We start from the raw sequence: 21,421 nt of genomic DNA, 5'->3' as shown, positions 1-21,421 counted from the left end.
AGAGTTAATTTAAAATAGAAAGTCAGAAACTCTGTCTGTCCATCTCTCAGCAAAGTTTGACTTCCTAACCCTGTAGCCAGAACCCTCTAAGTCCAATCGGACACCCACTTCTTGTACCCTCACCAAAGCCACGGTTCCTGCTATACCTTGAAATCCACACGGACTCGGTGGATACCGTCGGGAGATTTCTGCTTTCCAGTCCAGCCATTGGGGAAGGAGGCAAAGGGTCCAGGGGCGGAAGTGTCCTGGGGAGGGGGGTGGGAGGGAGATGGGCCTGGAGGCAAGGCAAGGACAGCCAGGGTGGGGGGGAGGGGATCCTGGCTGCACCCCACTTTTCCAATCTAAGCCCCGCTGCTTCCCTAAGGGAATTCTCAGATTAGGCTTCAAGTCCTCACCTGGACCACGGTGCTCCCAAACAAAAGTGGCCTCGATGGCCTGATCCCCTCCCTTCTCTGACCCACATTCTATTCTTTCTTCCCCTTATGCTTTCGTTCGTTTGCTCACTCAACACAACAGCTCTCTTTCGTCTCAATCCAGACTGTTCCTCTGGCACATAACCACACCCTGTGATGACTTCCTCAGCTAGACGTTAAGCTTTTTGAGGTGAGGGGCTGTCTTGCCTCACTGCCTGCTCCAATCTCCTTCCCTTTCCTTAAAGCCTAAATTAGAGACGGGCAAAGAGGGCCCCCCTACCCAAAACCCTTGTGCGTTCCCAGCGCGTGGCAGGAGATGGGGCTGACCTTTTCGAGGCGCCTCCGAGCCTTAAGCTGCACCACAGGCTGCAAAGTGGCCTTCCTGGGCCGGCTCTGCTCCTCTGGCTCCAGCAGGGGCAACTCTAGGCAAGGGAGAGAATGATGATGAGATCTGCCCCTCACACAGCCTATTCCTCTCTCCTAAAACCTCACACCTTCCCCAGATGACTAGGGAAACCTAGTTGTCTTCCATCTTGTACTCTTTATTCAAACACAATCGAGGCTTAAAGTCTGGATTGTCTATGACCCACGAGGCCCCAGAATGTAATAAGAAGTCTCTTCCCTGTAAGAGTTCAGAAAAAGTTCTACCCATTACAGGTCAGGGAGTTAGGGGAAACTAGTATGGACAGAAGTAATTGGCCCTCACCATTTTCTCGAGGTGCACGGCGGCGGGAAGCTGGGGGGACACCTGGGTCCGAGTCATCCGAGTCTTCAAAAATGTCATAGGAAGGCCGCTGTTTGACGCAGCGACGGGCTGACTTGCGCTGCAGGAGGGGATCCTGCTCTTCAGACCCAGGCGGGGCCACTGCCTCCTCCCGGGGCCCCCCACCTCCTGACCCCCGACGTGAGCTGGGAGGCCCAGGTGAGGCTTCCAGGGATTCATCTGAATCCCAGGGTAACAGTGTCTTCACCATTGTGCGGCCTGTGAGGACAGTGGGATAATGGTGTGGAGGATAAGAAGTACAAGTGGAGGGGGTGGGGGGGGGTAATGGGGACACAGAGAAGTGGTTGATCAAATAAGGCAGAAATGAAGTAGAAGGCAATAAAGGACAAGCAAAGGAATGTGGGAATGAGAAAAACAGGTTTTAAGAGAGTGAAATAGGCAGGATGGAGAGGAAATGGAGCTGAGGCAGGGGTAGAGAAAAGGAAAAGAATAAGGCAGCCTCCTCCCCACCCAGCTCTTCTAAAAGCACAGTATGGGTTTGGGGCTTTATTTGGGGGGGGGGGGCCCACGCACACAGGCAAAGCTTCTCTAGTGGGAGGACATTACCTTTCTTAGCCAGGCGTTCCATCTTTCGGGCCTCAATCTTATCACACTTCCGGTACCTGGGAAAGGGAGTGGCCCATCACTGGGGGAGGGGACTACCAGTCTGGTGGGGAAAGGGAGGGGCAACCTCTTGGAATATTAACTCTACAGTTCTGAATAATGATAAAAATGAGCAATAATAATGAGGTTGGAATTCTGTTCCAGTTGACCCACAGGACTAGGACTGGATGCAGGGTGCTAAGATGCCTCAGGCAATTCTTGGGCAGAAAGGATGGGAGGAGAGACCTCAGGCTACTCACAAAATGATGGGGGGGGGGAGTGGGGGTCACTCACAAGTAGCACTGTGGGGAGCCCAAGAGTAGCCATAGAGTAACTCACACACAGCACTGTTTTTTGGTGTTTGGGCCTCCAAACTTGGGCTTGTCCAGGCAATTGACACAGGACCCACAGTCTTGCAGTCGCAGGCAACCTCTGCAGCGCCCGCATCGTGCCATCCGCATCTTCTTGCCCTGGTGGGAGGGCAGAGAACGCCTCGGGGCATGTGGCAGGGCCCCCCCAGTCCCTGTGGAACCTGAGCTCCCACCCAGGCCTGCCGGTTCTGCTTTTCCCCTTCGGGACCGTGATGGGAGGCCTTCGGTCTCAGATGCTGACGATGTATCTGTTGTGGCGGGAAGAAGTGGGATCAGCATCAGAAAATCTGTTCCCCAAGGTCAGATTTTTCCTCTTCTGACACCTGGACCCCCAGCATCCTCACCATCAGCGGCAAGGTCATGTCGCTCCCGAAGGGGCAGGGCACTGAGTCGAGGAACATCTTCAGGTACCATGGCTCGAGCCTGGCCCAATGCCACGGCAGCATGACGACAAACATGCTTGATTCGAGGGCCCTGTACTGGTGACTCAGGACCCTAGTAGAGTAAGCAAAGGACATGACAGTCACTTTCCTGGCTTCTCCGATTAGCTTTTTCTTGACTCCCCTGACAAAGGGGTGGAAAGTGTTTTCTCTCCCTCCTCCACTGGGAGGCAGTCCCTCTTTCATTGCATACCGGGGGTCTCTCTTTCTTGGCTTCCAGAAACTCATCCTCAGACTTGACAGCCCCTCTATCAGGGCTCTGCTTGAGGGTCCTCACAGCCTCTTCTGCCTTCATTCCAGGGCTTGGCTGGGGGGAAAGAGATTGGGTCAGGGGCTGGAAAGTGAGCAAAGATGGGGACAGGGCAACAGCAGGTGGGGAGAATGGGCCTAAAGACTAGGTATAGAAGAGACCTGAAAGCCTGAAGCTGGATTAAGTAGAGTTAAGAATGGAATCTGAGAGGGGACCCCAGGCAGGAGAGATGGGGACAAGTGAATGGGTGGACCCCGGCTGGCTGGAAGGCAACAGGAAGAACACCATTCTCACCGGAGTTGGGGGCACCACCTTCTGCTGGTGCTGTTGCTGATCAATCTTGAAGAGCTGTACTTTAGCCTTCTTGAGAAGACTGAACATCTTCTCTTCTACTCCAGAGAGTGGAAGTGAAATTGTTCCCCGGGCACAAAGACTCTGCTCATCAGGGGGAGGGGGTGGCTGCGGCGGTGGTTGCTGCTGCCCGTTGCTGGGGACCAGTGAGCCTTGTGGGTCCTCAGCCTTTGTGGGTGTGGTTGCTGAAGCGGTGAAACAGGGCAAGCTGAGGTGATTGGTTCGACTACCTGTCCGGGCCTCAGGCTCCAAAATAGGTTCTTCAGCTGGGGGAGGCTCTGGCTCAGGGGGATCAAGGGGCCCGGGTAGAGGTGTGGTCAGCACAGATTCATAGATCTTCAGGTGGGCTTCACTGGGAGTGAACTGGGGAGCTCGAAGCAGAAGGGGCCTTCGGGATGGGGTCATGGGTGCTGGGGGTGGGGCTGGTGGAGGAGCTGGAGGTGGAGGCGGGGCTAGCTCCAGACTCAATGAAGTCCATCGGAACGTGGGCTCCCTCAGGATAGAACGTCTCTTTTCAGGGAGAGGGGCCGGTGGGGGTGTTGGTGATCGGGGAGGTGGAGAAGGGGTAGGGGTAGGGGTAGGGGTGGGGGTAGGGGCGGGGGTGGGGGGTGGAGCTGGAGCTGGTTCCTGCGGGGCTGGTGGAGAGACTTCCACAGGTGGCCGGGAAGGGGGTGAGGTCTCAGTCCTTGGGGGTCGAGGGGCCTCTTCATCCATGAACCGTCGAGGGGTCTTGATGAGACGGGAAGATCGGGCACTCACAACAGGCATGATAAACTGGCGGATGTTTTTCAGGAAAGTGGTCCCCTTGGGAGGGGCTGTGGGACTGTCTTCAGGAGGCCCCGCAGGGGGGACAGGGGTAGGGGGGGAACCACCCTCTGGCCCTGCTCGGGCTGCCTCCCGTTCAGCTCGCTGGGTAGGGGTCAGGGGGGGCCGGCCTCTTTTTCGGGATCGAGTAGCTGTGGCCATGGGAGGTGGTGCGTCTCCCTCTTCCTCAGGGGCTGGAGGGGGGGGGGGGGGGGGGGGGGGGGGGGGGGGGGGGGGGGGGGGGGGAGGAGGTAGAGGAGGTGGTGGTGAAGGTGGTTTTTCTTCCTCTTCCTTGGTCACCTTTTTCTCTTCTTCATCTTTTTCTTCTTCTTCCCGTTGCTGCCACTTCTGATGTTGCCCCCCTCCTCGGCCAGACCCAATTCTACCTGGCGGGGCCCCCCGACGTCCCCCCCTTCGACGGCCTCGACCCCTTCCTGGCTCAGGTCCCAAGGTCAGCTGTCCCATCTTCATCTTTTTGGCCTTAGAGACGAACTTGAGCAGGAGAGGGAGCCTTCCTCGGCCACGGCCCCTACCTCCTCTGCCCCCTCGACCAGATTGCCCTCTTTTGCGGCTCCCAGAGCCAGGGCCCGGGGCTTCTCGACATCTCCAGGCCCCAGCTCGTCGATTTCCTGGGACTACAGGGAGTGCTGGCTTAGGAGCTGATGTTGTTGCTACCACTGCCGGCAGCTTCTTCTTTTTGCAAGAGCCTGGTGGCCGGCCTCGAGGCCGACGAGGGGTGGGAGATTCAGAGACACGAACCCGGGGGCTTGGGGGGGCCTGGGCCCGCTGAAGCAGCTCAGCCAGTACCTGCACCATCCGCTCTTTGCCAGTCTCACCCCGTCTCCGGGACGGGGCCTTCTGGGGGGGAAGGACTGCTTCGGCTGGGCGGGGAGGTGGAGGGGGGGTTGTCCTGTGTTTGCGGCCCCGGCCTCTGGGGGTTCCACCTGTGGGGAGAGTGGTTGGGTATGGAGATGGATAAGGGTGCATCCAATGGATGAGGGAGTGGGAACTGGAGCTAATAGTTAACTGGGACAGGTTACAGAGATAGTTTTCTAGAGGGTTAGGAAACAGTCTCTGCCCCTCACTCACCTTGCTGGGACCGAAGCGCAGAGCGCAGGGAACTGGGGGCCACATCTTCATCTGAGTGGAAACCCAGAAACTCCTCCTGATGGAGGGGACCAGGGGTGAAGGGAGCAGTCAGTGCCAGAGAAACCTTCTCCATATGACCCATGCATTAGGCTGTACCCCACTTCCATCTTTGCTAGTCTCTGACCAGTAGAAGTTAGGGAAAGCAAAGCAGTCTCCAAGGAAGGTTCTAATTCTTCCCTGTGCGCCCAACACCTCAATTCGACACCCCAGCCCCCCACATCAGAAAGGGGTGGAGGCCAACAGAACTTGTTAGAACAAGCCTATCTAACCACTGGAGCTCATCCTGACATTTGCCTACAAGTGGCTCTTTGGTCTAGAAGAGCTCTTAAAGTAGACACAGTATACTCAAGACCCTCAAGGACAAAAAAGATGTCCCCTCGACCAAAGCAGGATCAATTTCTTCCCTTCAATAAACAGGTTGGGGCCCAGAACACAAGTAGCATCTTAGAAGGACAATGCAGTGCAGCTCCTCAGGCCAAACATTACAATCAACCTAAAGCTTCAAAACCCCCTCAAGCTAAGAAGCAGCACCAACCCCCAGAACAAAGTCCCCAGAAGTAGGGGGAGGGGGTGGGATCTAAACCCAGCCAAGCCTTCAAGACACCATACTTCCTGGTTGTCACTTTACATCTCCACATCCAATTCCCTGGGAGGAGTCTTCTTTATGCCTTCCTCTCCACCCCAAATTAGAAAGCAGAGAAACTGAGGTACTACGAAGGCCAGGAGTTTGGCCAAGGTCACATGGCAAGCCAAAGGTGGACAGATGAGAATCGTGGGGTCTTCTCAACCTGCGGTTCCACCCACCAAAGCCATGCTGCTTCCACCAGCTACCATAGGTTGGGCATCCCAATACATTCTATCCTACTATCTGCATATCCCCCCCCCCAAGAAAAACTCCAAGCTCATCAGGGACTATCAAGACACACTTGGCGCTAGTTTGCTCCAGCCCCCAAAAGAGGCCGGCGAGTTCCCCCACCCCCACCCCCAGCCCCAGCCCCAGCCCCAGCCCCCAACCTACTGGCTGGGCCCATAGCTCATCCTCAGAACTCCGGCCCCGTTCAGTCAGCCCCCTCTCCCCAGGCTGGGCAGGGCCGCCCCCACTCCGGCCCCGCACGCCAACCCCCAGCTCTCCGGCTCGGGGAAAGGTCCCTTTCCTCGCACGGGGCGCTGCCGGCCCCTCTGCCCCCAGCCTGCTCACCTCCTCCTCCTCGTTCTCCTCGTCACTGCTCTTCTCCTCCTCCTCCTCCTCCTCCTCCTCCTGCCCCTGGCCCTGTTCGGGCTTCTCCTGCAGGCCGGCCCGGCCCCGGCCCCGGCCCCGGCCCCGGCCTCGACGAGTGTGCGGTCCCCTCCATAAACGGCGGAGCCGGCGCAGGCCCCGGCGAAGGCCGAGCAGGCGGCGCAGGGCCGTGTCCTCGCCGGGTTCCGCTCCCCCAGCCCCGGCCGCGCCGCCGCCGCCTCGTCGCAGGGTCACCCGGGCCCGCTCCCCGCCGCCGCCCCGCCCGCAGCGGCCCCCGCCCCCGCCGGGGCCCCGTGGCCGGCCCGGGAAGCGGCCCCGCGCCGAGCCAGGCCCCGGGCAACCGCCGCCGCCCGCCGCCGCCGCCATCTTGGCACCGTGAGAGGGGCCGGGGAGGCGGGGGGAGGGGCGGCCCGGGCGCAGGGCCGGGGGGGGAGGGGAGGGGGCGGGGCGGCCCGCGGCGCACGACAATAATAAGCGCCACAGCGCCCCGACCCGGCCGGCGGGAAGAGGCGCGCCCAGTCCAGCCCCAGCCCCAGCGCCACCGCCACCGCCACCTCCACCTCCACCTCCAGCAGCACCGCCACCACCTCCACCTCCACCACCACCGCGGGGCACCACGGGAGCTGGAGGCTGACGCGCCGCCCGGCCCTTCCTACTCCCCGCCTAGAAGACAGAGGCCTAGAGTCAGGGAGGAGCAAAAGAAGCGAGGCGCTGGGGCCGCCGGGAAATGTAGTCCTGCCGCCTCAGTGCTTCCGTTAGCCACGGAAAGGGGCAGGGGGCGGAGAGTGGCCGACTACGTGCTCCCGAGCAGAGCCCGGGAGGGTACGAGGCAGGCCGATGGGGGAGGGGGGCTTGGAGGCCGCTGGTAAATGTGGTCCTTCCGCCCCACCAAAGCCATTGTTCTCTCCGGCTCAAGCTTAGTAGCGCGGACTACAGCTCCCAGAGGGCAATGTGGCCCAGAGGGAAGAAAAGAAGGGCGGAGCAATATAAAGCGCACGGAGAACGAGCGGCCTTAGCTCTGTGGAGGGAAGGATTGGGGAAAGGGCTTCAGACCACCCCGCGCTGCCGCCCCGGGGGCTGTGCTGGCGGCTCTGCAGGGAGGCCCCACTTCTGCAGCCGGGGAAATGCACTGCCGAAGGGGCGCGGATCTTCCCGCCGGGCCGAACCCGCCGGATGCTTCGGTGCAGGAAAATGAATTCCAGCCCCTAAGCCGATGCTAGACAGCTGGCGTGTCCCCCCGCCACTTGCAGTGCCTCCAGTAAAGCTGTGGGGGTGAGCCCGAACCCCCTCTCCTAGGAAAGCTACGGAGGGGCCGGAGAGGCTGGGGACGGGGCGCGAGGGGAAACCTCCCCCTCCTCTGGTCGGGCCGGAGGTGCTCGGATGGGACTACAGAGTCGGACACGTTTTTGCTCCCCCGCGGAGGAGAGCCGAGGCTCTGCCAGCTTTATTGTGCTCCACAGCCGGGCTCCGTGCAGGTGGCACCCGCCCTTGGACTGGCCTGCCTTCACGTGATGGCCGAGCCAGTGCCCATCAAGAGGCGCAGTTCCTAAGGAGCCAGCCGCCAGCACTAAGACTCTGCTGCCCACCCGGGAGGCAGCCTGGGAGAGGCCCAGGCGGCTAGGCCTCATCTCCAGTGTTGGTTCCGCCTTTCAATCCCTTTGTGGCCAGAGACGCTGCAAGATTCTGTTCTCAGGTGGCCCAAGGAGGAGACGGAGAAGGGGAGGAAGAATTGAGAAAAGACTGCACGGTCCATCCTGGCGGCAGCTGTCCCCGGGGGGTTGGCTCCGAATGTGGGGCTGCCAGCCTAGCACAGAGGGCAGCGGTAAGGGGCAGCGCCATGTGTCCTTAGGCGCTTGGTCATGGCAGAGAGGTCGCGGGAACGCTGGGGGCAGAGGCGGCAAGAGAAGGTGGAGGAGGACAGGTGAAGGAAGGGCGGGCGCTGGTATGTTCTGAGGAAAGTTAGACCACTGGGACTTCCGAAGCAGGTGGCTCTAGTTCTACTTAGAGCTGTCAGTGGAAAGGGGAGGCTACCGCCTGTGTTGGGCTGGAGAAAATCAAATGCCAAAGGGAAATGGGGCGGCCTGCTGGCTCTGTTCCACTCAGAAGACCCTGCCCTGCGATGTGGAGGGGGGATGGGGACAGAGATACTTGGGAAAAACTCCCCAGGGGCAAGACATCCAGGTACCTCTGTGGACTCTAGTGAGTGGCCATCTGATGCTTGAGGGAGAATTTCTTTCCACGGGAGGAAAAGGGATTGCGCTGAGACCCTGAGGGCAGTGGTGGGAAAGCCCAAGGGGGGGGACCCACTGACTCTAACAGTTCCCATAGGAGGAGGGGTAGCCTCCTGGCAAGGTACAGAGAGCGTGTGTCCGGCTAGACGGCTCAGCATCTCCCCCAGAGCCACAACACCCAGCAGGACCCTCCTGGTGGAGGCCCAGGGAGGCACCTGAGGCTGGTCACAGGGTGGTGCTGGAGGCACTGCCCCTACTCACCTTCACTGCTTCTCTGGTCAGAGATTTTCTCCTCATTAGAACTGGGCAGAGCTGTCCCCAATTGGAGGGATCCTAGTAGGAATAGAGTGGGGGCAGTCCCAAAGTTCTTTCATATATACCCACCCAAGGGACAAATAATAAGGAGATGCCAAGCACATGCTGGGGAATGGGAGAACTTTACCTGGGCAGAGGATGGAAGATTGGTGGAATCCCAGATTATCTGGGCCGTGGTCCTAGAGAGCAGCTGGGGGACTCAGAGCTAGTAGGCTCCCGAGGGGTGAAGGCAAGGAGAACTGAAGCCTCTTTAGTGCCCTGCTCTGTTGGCAGGCCCCAGGTCAACCTGGCCTCTCCAGAGGGTACCTGGCCTGCTGCTATCCCAGAAAATGTGTGCTACAGATGAAAAGATGGTGTTCTACCCTGCAGAAGTGACTTCATGGCCACTCCATCTCCCCTCCCAAGAGCCTCCCTCTTGTTCCACTGGCCCAAACTCACCTCTGTTCCTGAGGCCACATTTCCCTCCAGGCTTCAGGGACAGGGGTGCTATGGGAGAAGGGGATTCTCTACCTTGGAGACAGCAGCAGGATGCCCCCAAGGTTAGACTGGTTCTCCTGGCACCAGAGCCTGGTGATAGTGCTCCCTTGCAGTGAGGCTAGCTGGGGGATGGGGATAAGGGGCCCCCTCAGACATCCTGAGGTCCCCAAACTCTTACTCAACCCTTAGGGAAGGGTTTCTGACAAGGCCACCCCTTTGCTGACACAGAAGCATAGCCAGCAGAATCACTGCACGTTCCCCGTAGAAATTAGCTGGTGGGAAGAAAGGAGTCAGTACTCCGAGTGACAGAAAGGGAATCAGGGAGGAGGTCAGGGCTTCAGTGGGAATAAAATGAAATTACAACACCTACAAGGAAAGCTGTAAGGCATCTTATCTTCCCCTGGAACTGAGGACTACCCAACAATGAACCTGGAAGAGGGTGAACTCCTATTCTTAGGGAATCATGAGAAAGGGAGCAGCTGAGGTTGGGAGATTGAGAAGACCTGAAACCAGGGAGGGTCAGAAACTGGGGGAGAAAAAAAAAAACTTTCATGAAGGTTTGTCATGAAAGACAAAAAAGGAAGTTGCAGGGGATGAAGGCTATTATTTCCCAGGTTCAGGAAAGGTTGAGAAAATCAAAAAAGGCTCATTGCTCCAAATGTCTTAAGTTTAGTATTTTGTAAGGCAAAAACTGGAGGATAAAGAAATGTGGCTCTGTGTTATGTCTTGCAAATAGAAGAGGAAAACCCAGATAAAAGAGACAGAACTTCTTTCGGAGAGAAAATGATTTTCATGGAAAGGGGGCTAGAGAGTATGCAAAGGCTATAGATCCACAGAGGTCCTAAGTGGGGTTTAGAAGTAGAGATATAGTGTGGGCTGGGAGAGAAAGCCCCAGCTAGAGAAAGGAGGCCACTTACAGCTGTAGACACTTCAGGCCTCTGAGTCGCTCTTGGGGGCTCCTACTCCCCAGGTCCCAATTTCCATCAGCTCCACCCACTTGGGGCCCCCTTACTGGGTGCCCCAATCTACACACCCCCTTAGATGCTCAAATATTGTGCCCTCAATTTTCTGTTCTAAGATCACCTATCTTATGACATTGAGCTCTTTTTCCTAGAGTTAACAGCTGATTTGTAGCTGCTTCTGGGTTGGAAAGATGGAAGTTGTTTACACCCTGGTCCTCAAAGTAAAGGGACGTAGATTCAAAGGAGCAGAAACAAGGCAAATACAAAATGGTGTCCCTCACACTGAATCATACTGGGTACCTCCGATCAGGATTTGCTTAATGGGAATGTTCTGATCATTTGGTAAGGAGAAGTGTTGCAGGTGACGTGACTTAGTGTATCCACCAAGTTCTGGAAGGGAAACCCCAGGTTAGACTGGAAGAGGTTTTGAGAGGGAGACTTTCTTTCCCTTTCCCAGGATGGTAGCAAGTTATATTTCTTTGAAATAAAGGCTCAGGGTTTCTTTCACTTCCTGCTCAGGAGGGTGGATGTTCAGGAGATTTCCCCTCTTCTCACATTTTAGTACTGTCTGATATAGGATAAAGAAAAGGGACTGAGAAACTCAAATTCCTTATCTTGCCACAAACCCTACACACCCCTCAGTTCCTAGGTTACATCCTAGGACCTAAAACTCCTCTCCCCCAGCCCACATTTCTTGTGCCAATTGCTCTTTTCTTCCTAGCAAGTGTAGACAAGAATGTCTTTAAGAGTTATTCCATCCCCCCTCCCATTTTTTAAGAGTAGACTATTTGTTTTGTCCTTATATGCGCATCACCTTGCACTATATCTTGTACACAGTAGGTGATTAATTCATGTTTGATGAATTCGAGCTGGAAGGAATCTTAGGGATTATCTAAACCAATCTCCTTTTTTTAGGTGTTCTCTCCAGTTTTCTGCTCCCTTTGAAGAAAGTTAGTGTTCTAGCTGTCATGAATAATTAAATTAAGAGTGTGCCACTAGAAGAGAAGATGGAGAAAGGCATGTGGAGTGAGGAGAGAAAAGTAGTGGCTGTGAGTCAGTTGAGGGGGAATATGAGTCAGAATGAAAAGGAAAATGCAAGTAGGCCGTCTGTATTCATTTGCCCCTCCCTTGAACCTCAAAGAGATTTTCCGTTACTATGCTTTTGACTCTGTCCCCGTACTCATGGACACAGTCAGAAACAAAGGGACCACCCTCACAAAAACCTAAAAATTTACTGACCAGTGAGTCCATATACATAGAGTTCTCTGCACACGCAAACAGAGAAACCCTCTCCAATATCTGCTAAAGATATGAGAAAAGAGGAATCAAGAAAGGGAAAGGGGCAGTTGACTAATAGCTTGGGAAAAGGACTGGGGAGATGATGTCATTACATTGTGGGGGGTAGGATGTGATTACCCCCACTCTGCCTTATATCATGTGCCAGTGACTCACACTCTTTCTGTGGTTTGCCCTTTGATGATCTGGAGGATTTAGGGGATGTCCCCAAAAGAAAGAATCCCCTCCGAATCAAACCTGGGGGAGAAAGAATTATCACACCGGATCCTAGGATGCCAACACAGGGTAGAAGCACAACAAGGGGGCTCCCCCATGTAATGAATGTAAGACCTCAGAGAACAGGAATTCCATGAGTAAAGAGCCATGTCCCACTCAACTGGGAGTAGAACAGGGTTTTAGTACCAGTTCTGCCACTAACTAGCTGTGCTCAATTCAACAAGCATTTATGAAGTGCCTAGTGTATCCATTTTGTTCTTACCACCACCTTCCTGTCAATAGCTGAATGTCACATCTTTGAGGGCAGAAACTGTTTTGTTTGCCTTTTCCTGTAGCACTTATCACACAGTGTCCATAAGAGAGAAGAAATGCTTGTTGAACTGAATTGAAACAAAGTGGGGCCAGAGCTTTGGAAAGAAATGAGGGCTGGGGGCAGCTAGGAGGCTCAGTGGATAGAGCACCTTCCCTGGAGTCAGGAGGACTGAGTTCAAATAGGGCCTCAGACACTTGACACTGTCTAGCTGTGTGACCCTGGACAAGTCACTTAACCCCATTGCCTAGCAAAATACAAAAAAAAAAAATGAGGGCTGATTGTTGGGGTCAAGTGATGGGAATGGAGAGTATGAATGAACCCACAGAAGCTGATGAGGTCACTGAGAGTAGAAATAGAGAAGAAAGCCCCAGACAGGGCCTTGGAGTACAACTGAACAGAATGGAGATCTGCCACGGATGATGGTCCTTTAAAGGAGTCTGAGAAGAGTCAGCCAGAGAAGGAGGAAGAAAACCAGAAAGAACCAATGCAGAAAACCCAAGGAACAGAGAGTTCCCCAGGAGGAGAAGGAGCTGATAAACAGTGCCAAATACAGAGCTCAACTAGGACAAAGACTGAGAAAAGGGCACTGGGTTTATCAGCTGGGATGTTGGTTCATGTCCTTGGAGGAAGCCATTTCAGTAAAGTGATAGAGTCAGTAGCTAAACTGCAAGGAAAGAACAAGGTCCAAAAGGAGAGATGTGAAAGACGCCTGCTGCATTCTATTGTAGAGATGGAAGCGTAGAAAATTATATATATATTTTTTGGGGGAGGGTAATTTGGGATTTCTTTCTGGTAAAGGGGGATGGGCAGGAACAAGGATAAATTTAGACAATGTACAAACAAAAATATATCAAGAATTTTGTTGTTTAAAAGAAGGCTATTACAACAGTCCGGGCAGGAAATGATGAAGGCATGAACTAAGGTGGTAGCTTCATGAGTGGAGAGAAGCTTTTGAGGGATGTAGAGGAGAAAAAAAATCAAAAGATGTGGCAGTGGATTGGACATGTGGGCTGAAAGTGAGAAACAGAGAATGATACTGAAGTTTTGACCTGGGTGACTAGAAGGATGATAGTGCCTCCAACAGGAATAGGAAAGTTTGGAAGAGAAGTGGATTTGGTGAAAAATCTGAGTTCTGTTTTGGATATATTGAGTTTGAGATGCTACAGAACATTTAGTTCATAATGTCCAAAGGGAGTTGATAATGTGGGACTGAAGCTAAAGGAGAGAGATTAGGGTTAGATATATATAGGAATCATATATGATAATTGCACTTAGGTGAGAGTATAGTGAAGAGAAGAAAGAGCACAAGACAGAGCCTTGGAGGACACATAGTGAACGTAAAGTGGATAAATATCTAGCAAAAGGGAAAGTGAATCCCCTGCAGCTCTGAGGATTATATGACTCCAACCAGGACAAGCCTCTTGCTCTGAAGATAGCCTTGTTGGGGGGTTGGTATCCCCAGCTGTGTCCACCAGGGTCCTTTACTTCTCACCATGAAGCCAGTAACACATCGAGGCCCTTCTAGCCTCAGCTGAGTTGGGTTACGATGGTAGCAGGAAACTGTAAACCTTCAAAGGATGAGTCAGCTACCCTGAAAGCTCTCCCTTCCCCCACATTCCTCAACAAAAACTTTGCCCCTGCCACTATCTTCCTAGAGAGGAAACCAGAAAATCATAGATTTTGAGAGCCTAGCCCAGCTACATGGGAAGAGGAGGTAAGGATGGTAAGATACTAAGCAAGGACCTAGGCAGGCAAAAATACTCTGGAAGTGGTGGAAGTGGGCCACAAACCTATTTCTTTTTTTGTGAAGCATTCAGGGTTAAGTGACTTGCTCAGGGTCACTGCTACTAAGTGTCAAGAGTCTGAGGTCAGATTTGAATATGGGTCCTCCTGACTCCAGGGCTGCTGCTCTCCCATTGCACCATCTAGCTGCCTCTCACAAATGTATTTCTCAGCCGTTTTCCATAGTTTGAACTAGTTCAGATGGGCTTGAACCAAGGAGAGTGCCATGCAAACCTGAAGTCCATATTCTGTCAAGGGGTTCTGATCTACTGACAGCACACCTGTAGAAGCCCAGACGCCCAAAGAATCATAGTCAAATTCCTCCCTTTTAAGTACAACCTGATTTAATTCTGTCCAACCCCAGGCTCTCTCCTGAGCTCCAGGCTCGCACTGCCAGCTGCCTAGGGAACATCTTGAACTGGTTATCTCATGGGCACTTCGAACTGGAGATGTCCAAAACAATTCACTATCCTCACTCTCCCCTAGCCCCCAAACCCTCCTCTTTTCTGAATTTTCGTGTTACTGTTCAGGGTATCACTACACTCCCAATCGCCCAAGCCTTGACTCCTCATTCTCATTCAACCCACATATCCAATACTTTGCCAAATCTTGTCATTTCTACCTTTACAGCATCTCTCACATACAAACCTTCTTTCCATTCACACAGCCACAGTTCAGGCTCTCTCAGCTGGACTATTGCAGTAGAGTTATTTTTTTTTTCTTTTTTTCTTTTTGCTTTCTGGTGAGGCAATCGGGGTTAAGTGACTTGCCCAGAAATCACACAGCTGGTAAGTGTTAAGTGTCTGAGGCCAGATTTCAACTCGGGTCCTCCTGACTCCAAGGCCAGAGCTCTATCCGCTGCGCCACCTAGCTGCCCCCACTGGGCAACTTTCTAACTGGTCATGCCTTAAGTCTTTCCCCACTTTCTTCAATCAGTATCAATATGATCTTTCTAAATCAAGGGTTCTTAAGATCTTTTTTTTATTTCAAGGACTCTTTGGCAATCTGATAAATCCAAGAGAATGTTTTTAAATGCATAAAATAAAGTACAAAGGACTAAAAAAAAGACAATTATACTGTTATCAAAATATGTTTAAAAAAAAAAAAAACACAAGTTCAGAGAGCCGAATGAAGTATCCTTGTTTTTAGCTGTAGGCCTGACCATATCACCTCCTCAATGAACTCTAGTGACTACCTATTTTAAGGATCAAATATAAAGTGTTCTTTTTGTCATTTAAAGTACATTGATTTCCCTCTATACGTTTTAAGATCCAGCTACATTGGGCTATCTTCAGTCCCTTGAACTGGACAGATAGTCTGTCTCTTTGAGTTTTCACTAGCTATCCCCTATAACTGGAATGATCTGCTCCCTCACCTCCTGACTCAGTTTTCCTGACTTCCTTCAAGATTTGGTTCAAATCTCACCTTCTACAGGAAGTCTTTCCTTATCCCACCCAACCCCTCAAGATGCTAATGACTTCCCTTCTCTAATTAGCTTCTATCTCCTCTGTATATAACTTCTAAATACCTGTTTATGTACAAGTTATACTCTCTGTTAGAATATGAGTTCCTTGAAGGACAGCATTGTTTTTGCCTTTCTTTTTATCCCTCATCCTTAGCAAAGTACTTGGCTTCCTTCAGATCTGTGCTAACATCCCACCTACTACAAAAAGCCTTTCCTAATTCTTAATCTTAGTGATTTTCTTCTGAGACTACCCCCAATTTATCCTGTGTATATTTTGTTTGTCCTGTTACACTGTGAGTCCCTTGAGATTAAGGACTAAAAGTTTTTCCCTTTCTTTGTATCCCTAGCACTTAGCACAATATCTGGTACATAGAAGGTACTTAAGAAATGCTAGTTGATGGAATGACTTAATAAATGCTTGTTGATTGCCTAGTTGGCCTACTTGTCATACAAAGATTCTTCAGTTTAAAAAAGATTCCACATAAATGTTATTTAAATAGTGAATAACTTAGACCATGCAAAGTAAGATTGAATTTACAAAGTTCAATTTACATATGTCTTTTCTCAGGAACACATCTCTTTTGCAAAATGATGTCTACTTAGATCTTTTAGAGAATAAAATTTGCCACAGAATTCCCTGAAAAGTAACAATAATAGGGCTCAGATTCTTAAGATCTGGCCTGCTTATATTAACAATACAAATGCTTAGATTCCTTAAGAGTCTGGTCGATATGGCGGATGTTCTAATAAACCTTGTCTTTCACTGAAAGAAGGCTTGGGTCAAATTCATTTGGGCAGAATCGGTGTGTTGTGATTTTGGGGTCCCAGCGCCCCTAAACCTCAACATTTTGGGGGCCCTTACAGGGAAGCGGCCTAACCTTAAGCTCTTCTCCAGCCAAGACTGAAGTGCACCATATGCTGTCTCTACATCAAAAATGCAACCAATACTGGAGAGAGTGACCATGGAAACTGTGTCTTCAGGGTGGAGCCAGTCTCAGGCAAAAGAAGGGGAACATGGCCCATAAACATTGGACTGGAACTTCAAATGTAGTCAAGTGCAAGCCTTGCACGGTTTCTACACACACCATTGTTGTCTGCAACTCTGGCCACACCTATACCTCCAAGAAATCGGTGACCACAGATGAGAGCCACTAGATGATAGTGGGACAAGTCAGAGAATCTAAGACTGAGGGAGAGGGAGTTCGGTCTAGGAAAGGGACCACACAAAGAGTCATCAGTCCATTGGTTGCTTTGTTCATCACTTATATTTAAGTATTGTACCTTGTAGTAATGGAGGATTCAGTGGGAATGGAGGGAGCATACAGTATTGTATTGTAAAAGACAAACAAAAGGTATCAATTTTTAAAAAAGTAACAATAATAAACTACATTTAAATGGAATTCCTAATGTCTGACCCCTAGTAAGTTGATCCAAAGTATGCTAGAGAAAGGGTATAACTAATTTCTTTCATTAAATTGCAACACAATAACTAGAAAACATACACCTGGTTATAACAGGTGAGCCAGGCCTGGACTACAGAGAGACCATACAATTATATACCTAGAGGTTTAGATATGGCCAGATAAGATACTTCAATACTATCTCCTAGCAATAATCTCAAGGGATATAATAAAAAAAGAAAAAGAAGGAAAGGAGCCTTAGCAGCACCAGATCTCAAACTATACTACAAAGCAGTAATCATCAAAACATTTGGTACTGGCTAAAAAATTGAAAGGTCAATCAATAAAACATTATGTATACAACATATAGATGTAAATAAACCTAGTAGCCTAGACCCCAACTTCTAGAATAAGGAATCACTACTTGGTAAAAAATGCCATGAAATCTGAAAAGCAGTTTGGTACAGATAGGTATAGACCAATATCTTACACACTGTATACTGAGATGAACTAAAAATGGATATATTGCTTGGATAAGAAATGTTATAAACAAATTAGAGAGAAAAGAATAACTTTCAGATCTATGGATAGGGGAAGAGTTCATAACCAAAGGGCTAGAGAAGATAATTTAAGACGAAGTAGACAATTCTAGTTACATAAAATTAAAGTTTTTGCACAAACAGATCAAATGCAGTTAAAATTGGAAGGAAAGCAGTTAACTGGAGGGAAAGTTTGCAGAAAGATTCTCTGAAAAAAGTCTCATTTTCAAGATATATAAGGAATTGATTCAAATTTATAAGAACAGCCATTTCCCAGTTGATAAATTGTCAAGGGCTATGAATAGGCAATTTTCAAAGGAAAAAAAATCCAAGCTATCAACAACCACATGAAAAAAATACTCCAAATCATTAATAATTATAGAAATGTCAATTGAAGCAACTCAGGTTTTACTGCATACCCAACAGATGAGTAAAGACGGAGGAAAAGAGAAAGGAAAAAAAGAAAAATAAGGAAAATAACAAATGTTCTAAGACACTCTGGGAAAATATGTAAATTAATACATTACTGGTGACTGTGTGAACTGATTTAGCCATTCTGGAAAGCCATTTGGAACTATGCCCAGTGATACCATTGCTAAGCCTATAAGCTCAGAGATCAAAGAAAGAAAGAGGAAAAGAATCTATAGGTACAAAAATATTTATAATGGCAAAGGACTGGAAACTAAGAAGCTGTCCATTAACTGGGGAATGGCTGAACAAATTATGATATATAAATGCAATGGAATACTATTGTGCCAAAAGAAATAGCCAGAGAGATAGGTTGGGAAAAAAAAAAAACTGGGAAGTGAGCAGAATCAAGAAGACAATTTTTACTCAAACACACACACACACACATACATTAATGTAAGGAAAAATAACTTTGGAAGGCTTAACTATGATCCATGTAAAAGCCCCAATGTCAGAGTACCAATGATGAAGCATGCAGCATCAGGATGGACTCAAGATGCAGAATGAGACCTACGTTATTTTACGTGATCAATGTGGGGATTTGTTTTGCTTGAGTAGGTATACTTGTTTTTATTGTTGTTCAGTCCTGATTCTGCAGGAACCCATTTGGGATTTTCTTGGCAAGGTACTGGAATGGTTTGCCATTTCCCTTCTCCAGCTCATTTTACACATGAAGAACTGAGGCAAACGGGGTTAAGTGACTCACCGAGGGTCACAAAGCTAGTATCACAACATCGTTTTCTATGTGTATACATTTACATTTATATTCATATATACATACGTACCCAGCTGCTCCTTGTGAAGCATCACCTCTGCTCCTGCTGCCAGAGATCTTTGATGCACCCCTGCCAAGCTTTTGCTGAAGAGAATTGGCGGGGGCTGGGGGGGGCCAGGAGATTCCACATTCTATTCACTGTGCCACCTAGCTAACCTGCTAGGTAATACAACAGAAATAAAGTTAGTTTGTGAATTTCTAAGTCAATATGTAGCCCGAAGGGATCTGATTCTATTTCAGTTTGACACCATTGATGTAGAAGACATTACCTGAGCTTTGACTTGAATGAAGTGGGATTCTGTGAGGCAAAGGAGAGGAAGAAGTACATTCCAGGGACACAGAGCAGCCAGTAAAAAGGCAGAAGACAGGAGATGGAGTGTCATTGGTGAGAAACAGAGAGGTCAGTTTGGTCAGACTGCACAGTACAGGAAGAGAAGTGATGTCCAATGAGACTGGAAAGATAAATTGGGGCCAGGTTATGTAAAGCTTTGCAAGCTAAAGAGAGCAATATCTATTTTATCCTAAAGGAAATAACGAGATACTAGAGTTTATGCAGGACTGAGTGATGTCAGATATATACTTAAGGAAAGTTACTTTGGCAGCAGTGTGAAGGATGGACTAGAGTGGAGATACCTGAGGCAGGGGGAGCTAGGTAGCGCAGTGGATAGAGCACTGGCCCTGAAGTCAGGAGGACCTGAGCTCAAATCCGGCCTCAGACCAAACACTTGACACTTACTAGCTGTGTGGCCCTGGGCAAGTCACTTAACTCCAATTACCTAAAAATTAAAAAAAAAAAATTTAAGAAAAGAGAGAGATACCTGAGGCAGAGAAATCAATCAGGATGCCATTATAATAATATAGGTGGTAAGGGCCTAAGTAGCTGTATGAGTAGAAAGAAGTCCAGATGTGAGAGATGTGGTGGAGGTAGGAACAGCATGATTTGGCAAGTAAATGGATAACTGAAGAAAGGGCAAGGATAACACCAAAGTTACACAAACCTGAGAGACAAGAAAAATTGTGCTATCTTCAACAGAAATAGGGAAGTTTGGAAGATGAGATTTAGGGGAAAGTTAATGAGTTCTATTTTGGACTTCTTGAGTTTGAAATGTCTCTGGGACATTCATCTTGAAATGTCAGGTAATTAGCAATGCAGGGTCAAAGCTCAAGAAAGATTAGGACTGGATATAATAATAGTTGTATGTGTCAGTGGTATAGAGTTGACAGTTAAACCCATGGAAGACAGTGAAGTTACCAAGATAAAAAATAACCATATGAGAAGAGGGGCCAAGGACAGAGATCTGGGGAACACAGTTAATGACAGTGATATGGATAGGGTCAGAAAAGGAGATTGAAAAGGGATAGTTACATAGACAGTAGAGGAACCAAGAAACAGTAGTGTCATGAAAATCCAGAGAGGAGCAAGTATTCAGGATGGTAAAGTGTCAAAGGCAGCAGGGAGACCAAGATAGATAATAAAAAGAATTTGACAATCAAGAGACTATTAGTAACTTTAGAGAGAACTGTTTTAGGTAAGTGATGAGGTTGGAAGCCAGAATGCAAAGGATTGAAGAATAATTAAGAGGAAGGGAAAGAAAGAAACACATGTAGAAAGTGTTTTCCTTGAGTTTCACTAAGGACAGCAAGATATAGGATGTTAGCTTGAGGATACCATGGGGTCTAGTGAAAGTTTTTTTAAGACGGGAAGAGTAGTAAGGAAGGAACCTGTAGATGGGGGTAGTCAGTCAAGGTGATTCTACAAGACTGGGGTCCCTAAGAATGATCCCATAGTATCTGGGTCCCATAAACAACCATAAAATGTTTGTCCATATGGGATAAACCTACCATTACATCGGCCCTGTGGGCAATCATAACATCTTACTTTCCAAAAGGATTTCAAAGAGCATATAGACCAACCCATATCTGAAAAGGAATCCCCTCTACAACATCACCAACCGATGTGATAACCAATGACCATTAAAGCCCAGCCTAAAGACCTCTAGTGACAAGGTACTTTCTAAAGTAGCCCATTCCACTTTTGGACAGCTCTAATTATCATGAAGTTTTCCTTACATGGAACCTAAATCTTCTTTTCTGCAACTGTATTCTCCATATTTGCCGTTTTTATGCTACAATTATACTCCATTACATTTTGTGATACCAAAATGTATGTTTTGTGGTTTGCCATATCTCCCAAATTCGTCACTTCATAACCAACTTCCTGTAGCAGACCACACTTCACATTACGCGAATCAATCAATCAAAATCAACCAGCATGTAAGTTCTCACTATGAACCAGCCATTATGCAGGGATACAAAGAGAAGCAAAAAATACTATTCCTGCCTTCTAAAGTAGGAGACAATATGGAGATAACTACATCTATATGTATGTATGTGTGTGTGTGTGTGTGTGTGTGTGTGTGTGTGTGTGTGTGTGTGTACAAACAAGATATATACAAAGTAAATGGAAGGTGATCTTGGAGAGAAGGCACTGGCAGCCAGGGGGATTGGAAGGAGCCTCCTGAAGGGGAGAGTTACAAGGAAGCTGGAGAAGCTAAGAAGGGGTGAAGAGAGCACTGCAGGGAGGGGGCAGCCAGGGCAGAGGCTTAGAGGTGAGAGAATATGCTCCTCCTCTGTCTCTGAGGCCAGAGGAGGCCCCCCAAAAACGGGATCTGTGAGTCATCCTAGAAAGGCCCACCCCAAATGGGGGTCAATGAAGAGCCCCCCAAAATGGGATGAATCATCCTAGGAAGAGCCCCCCACAATAGGGGTCTGCGAGGAGCCCACCCCAAATGGGGGTCAGC

General features: G+C 49.6%; 1 protein-coding gene across 1 annotated transcript in view; it reads right to left on the bottom strand.

Moving 5' to 3' along the window:
- The window catches only part of KMT2B (lysine methyltransferase 2B), a 16,496-nt gene extending 9,749 nt beyond the window's left edge, over positions 1–6,747 (bottom strand). Inside the window, 10 exon segments of the mRNA XM_027855374.1 lie at positions 147–245; positions 741–835; positions 1,120–1,395; positions 1,744–1,799; positions 2,119–2,398; positions 2,495–2,645; positions 2,784–2,897; positions 3,135–4,939; positions 5,085–5,160; positions 6,343–6,747. Of these exon segments, the coding sequence (XP_027711175.1) occupies positions 147–245; positions 741–835; positions 1,120–1,395; positions 1,744–1,799; positions 2,119–2,398; positions 2,495–2,645; positions 2,784–2,897; positions 3,135–4,939; positions 5,085–5,160; positions 6,343–6,747 (3,357 nt within the window).
- Between the last annotated feature and the right edge of the window lie 14,674 nt (positions 6,748–21,421).

This window comes from Vombatus ursinus, unplaced genomic scaffold, assembly GCF_900497805.2.
Source record: "Vombatus ursinus unplaced genomic scaffold, bare-nosed wombat genome assembly UNPS02010822.1, whole genome shotgun sequence".
Taxonomy (NCBI): Eukaryota; Metazoa; Chordata; class Mammalia; order Diprotodontia; family Vombatidae; genus Vombatus; species Vombatus ursinus.
Note: the sequence above shows the minus strand (reverse complement) of the source record. Positions and strands in the feature narration are given on the sequence as shown.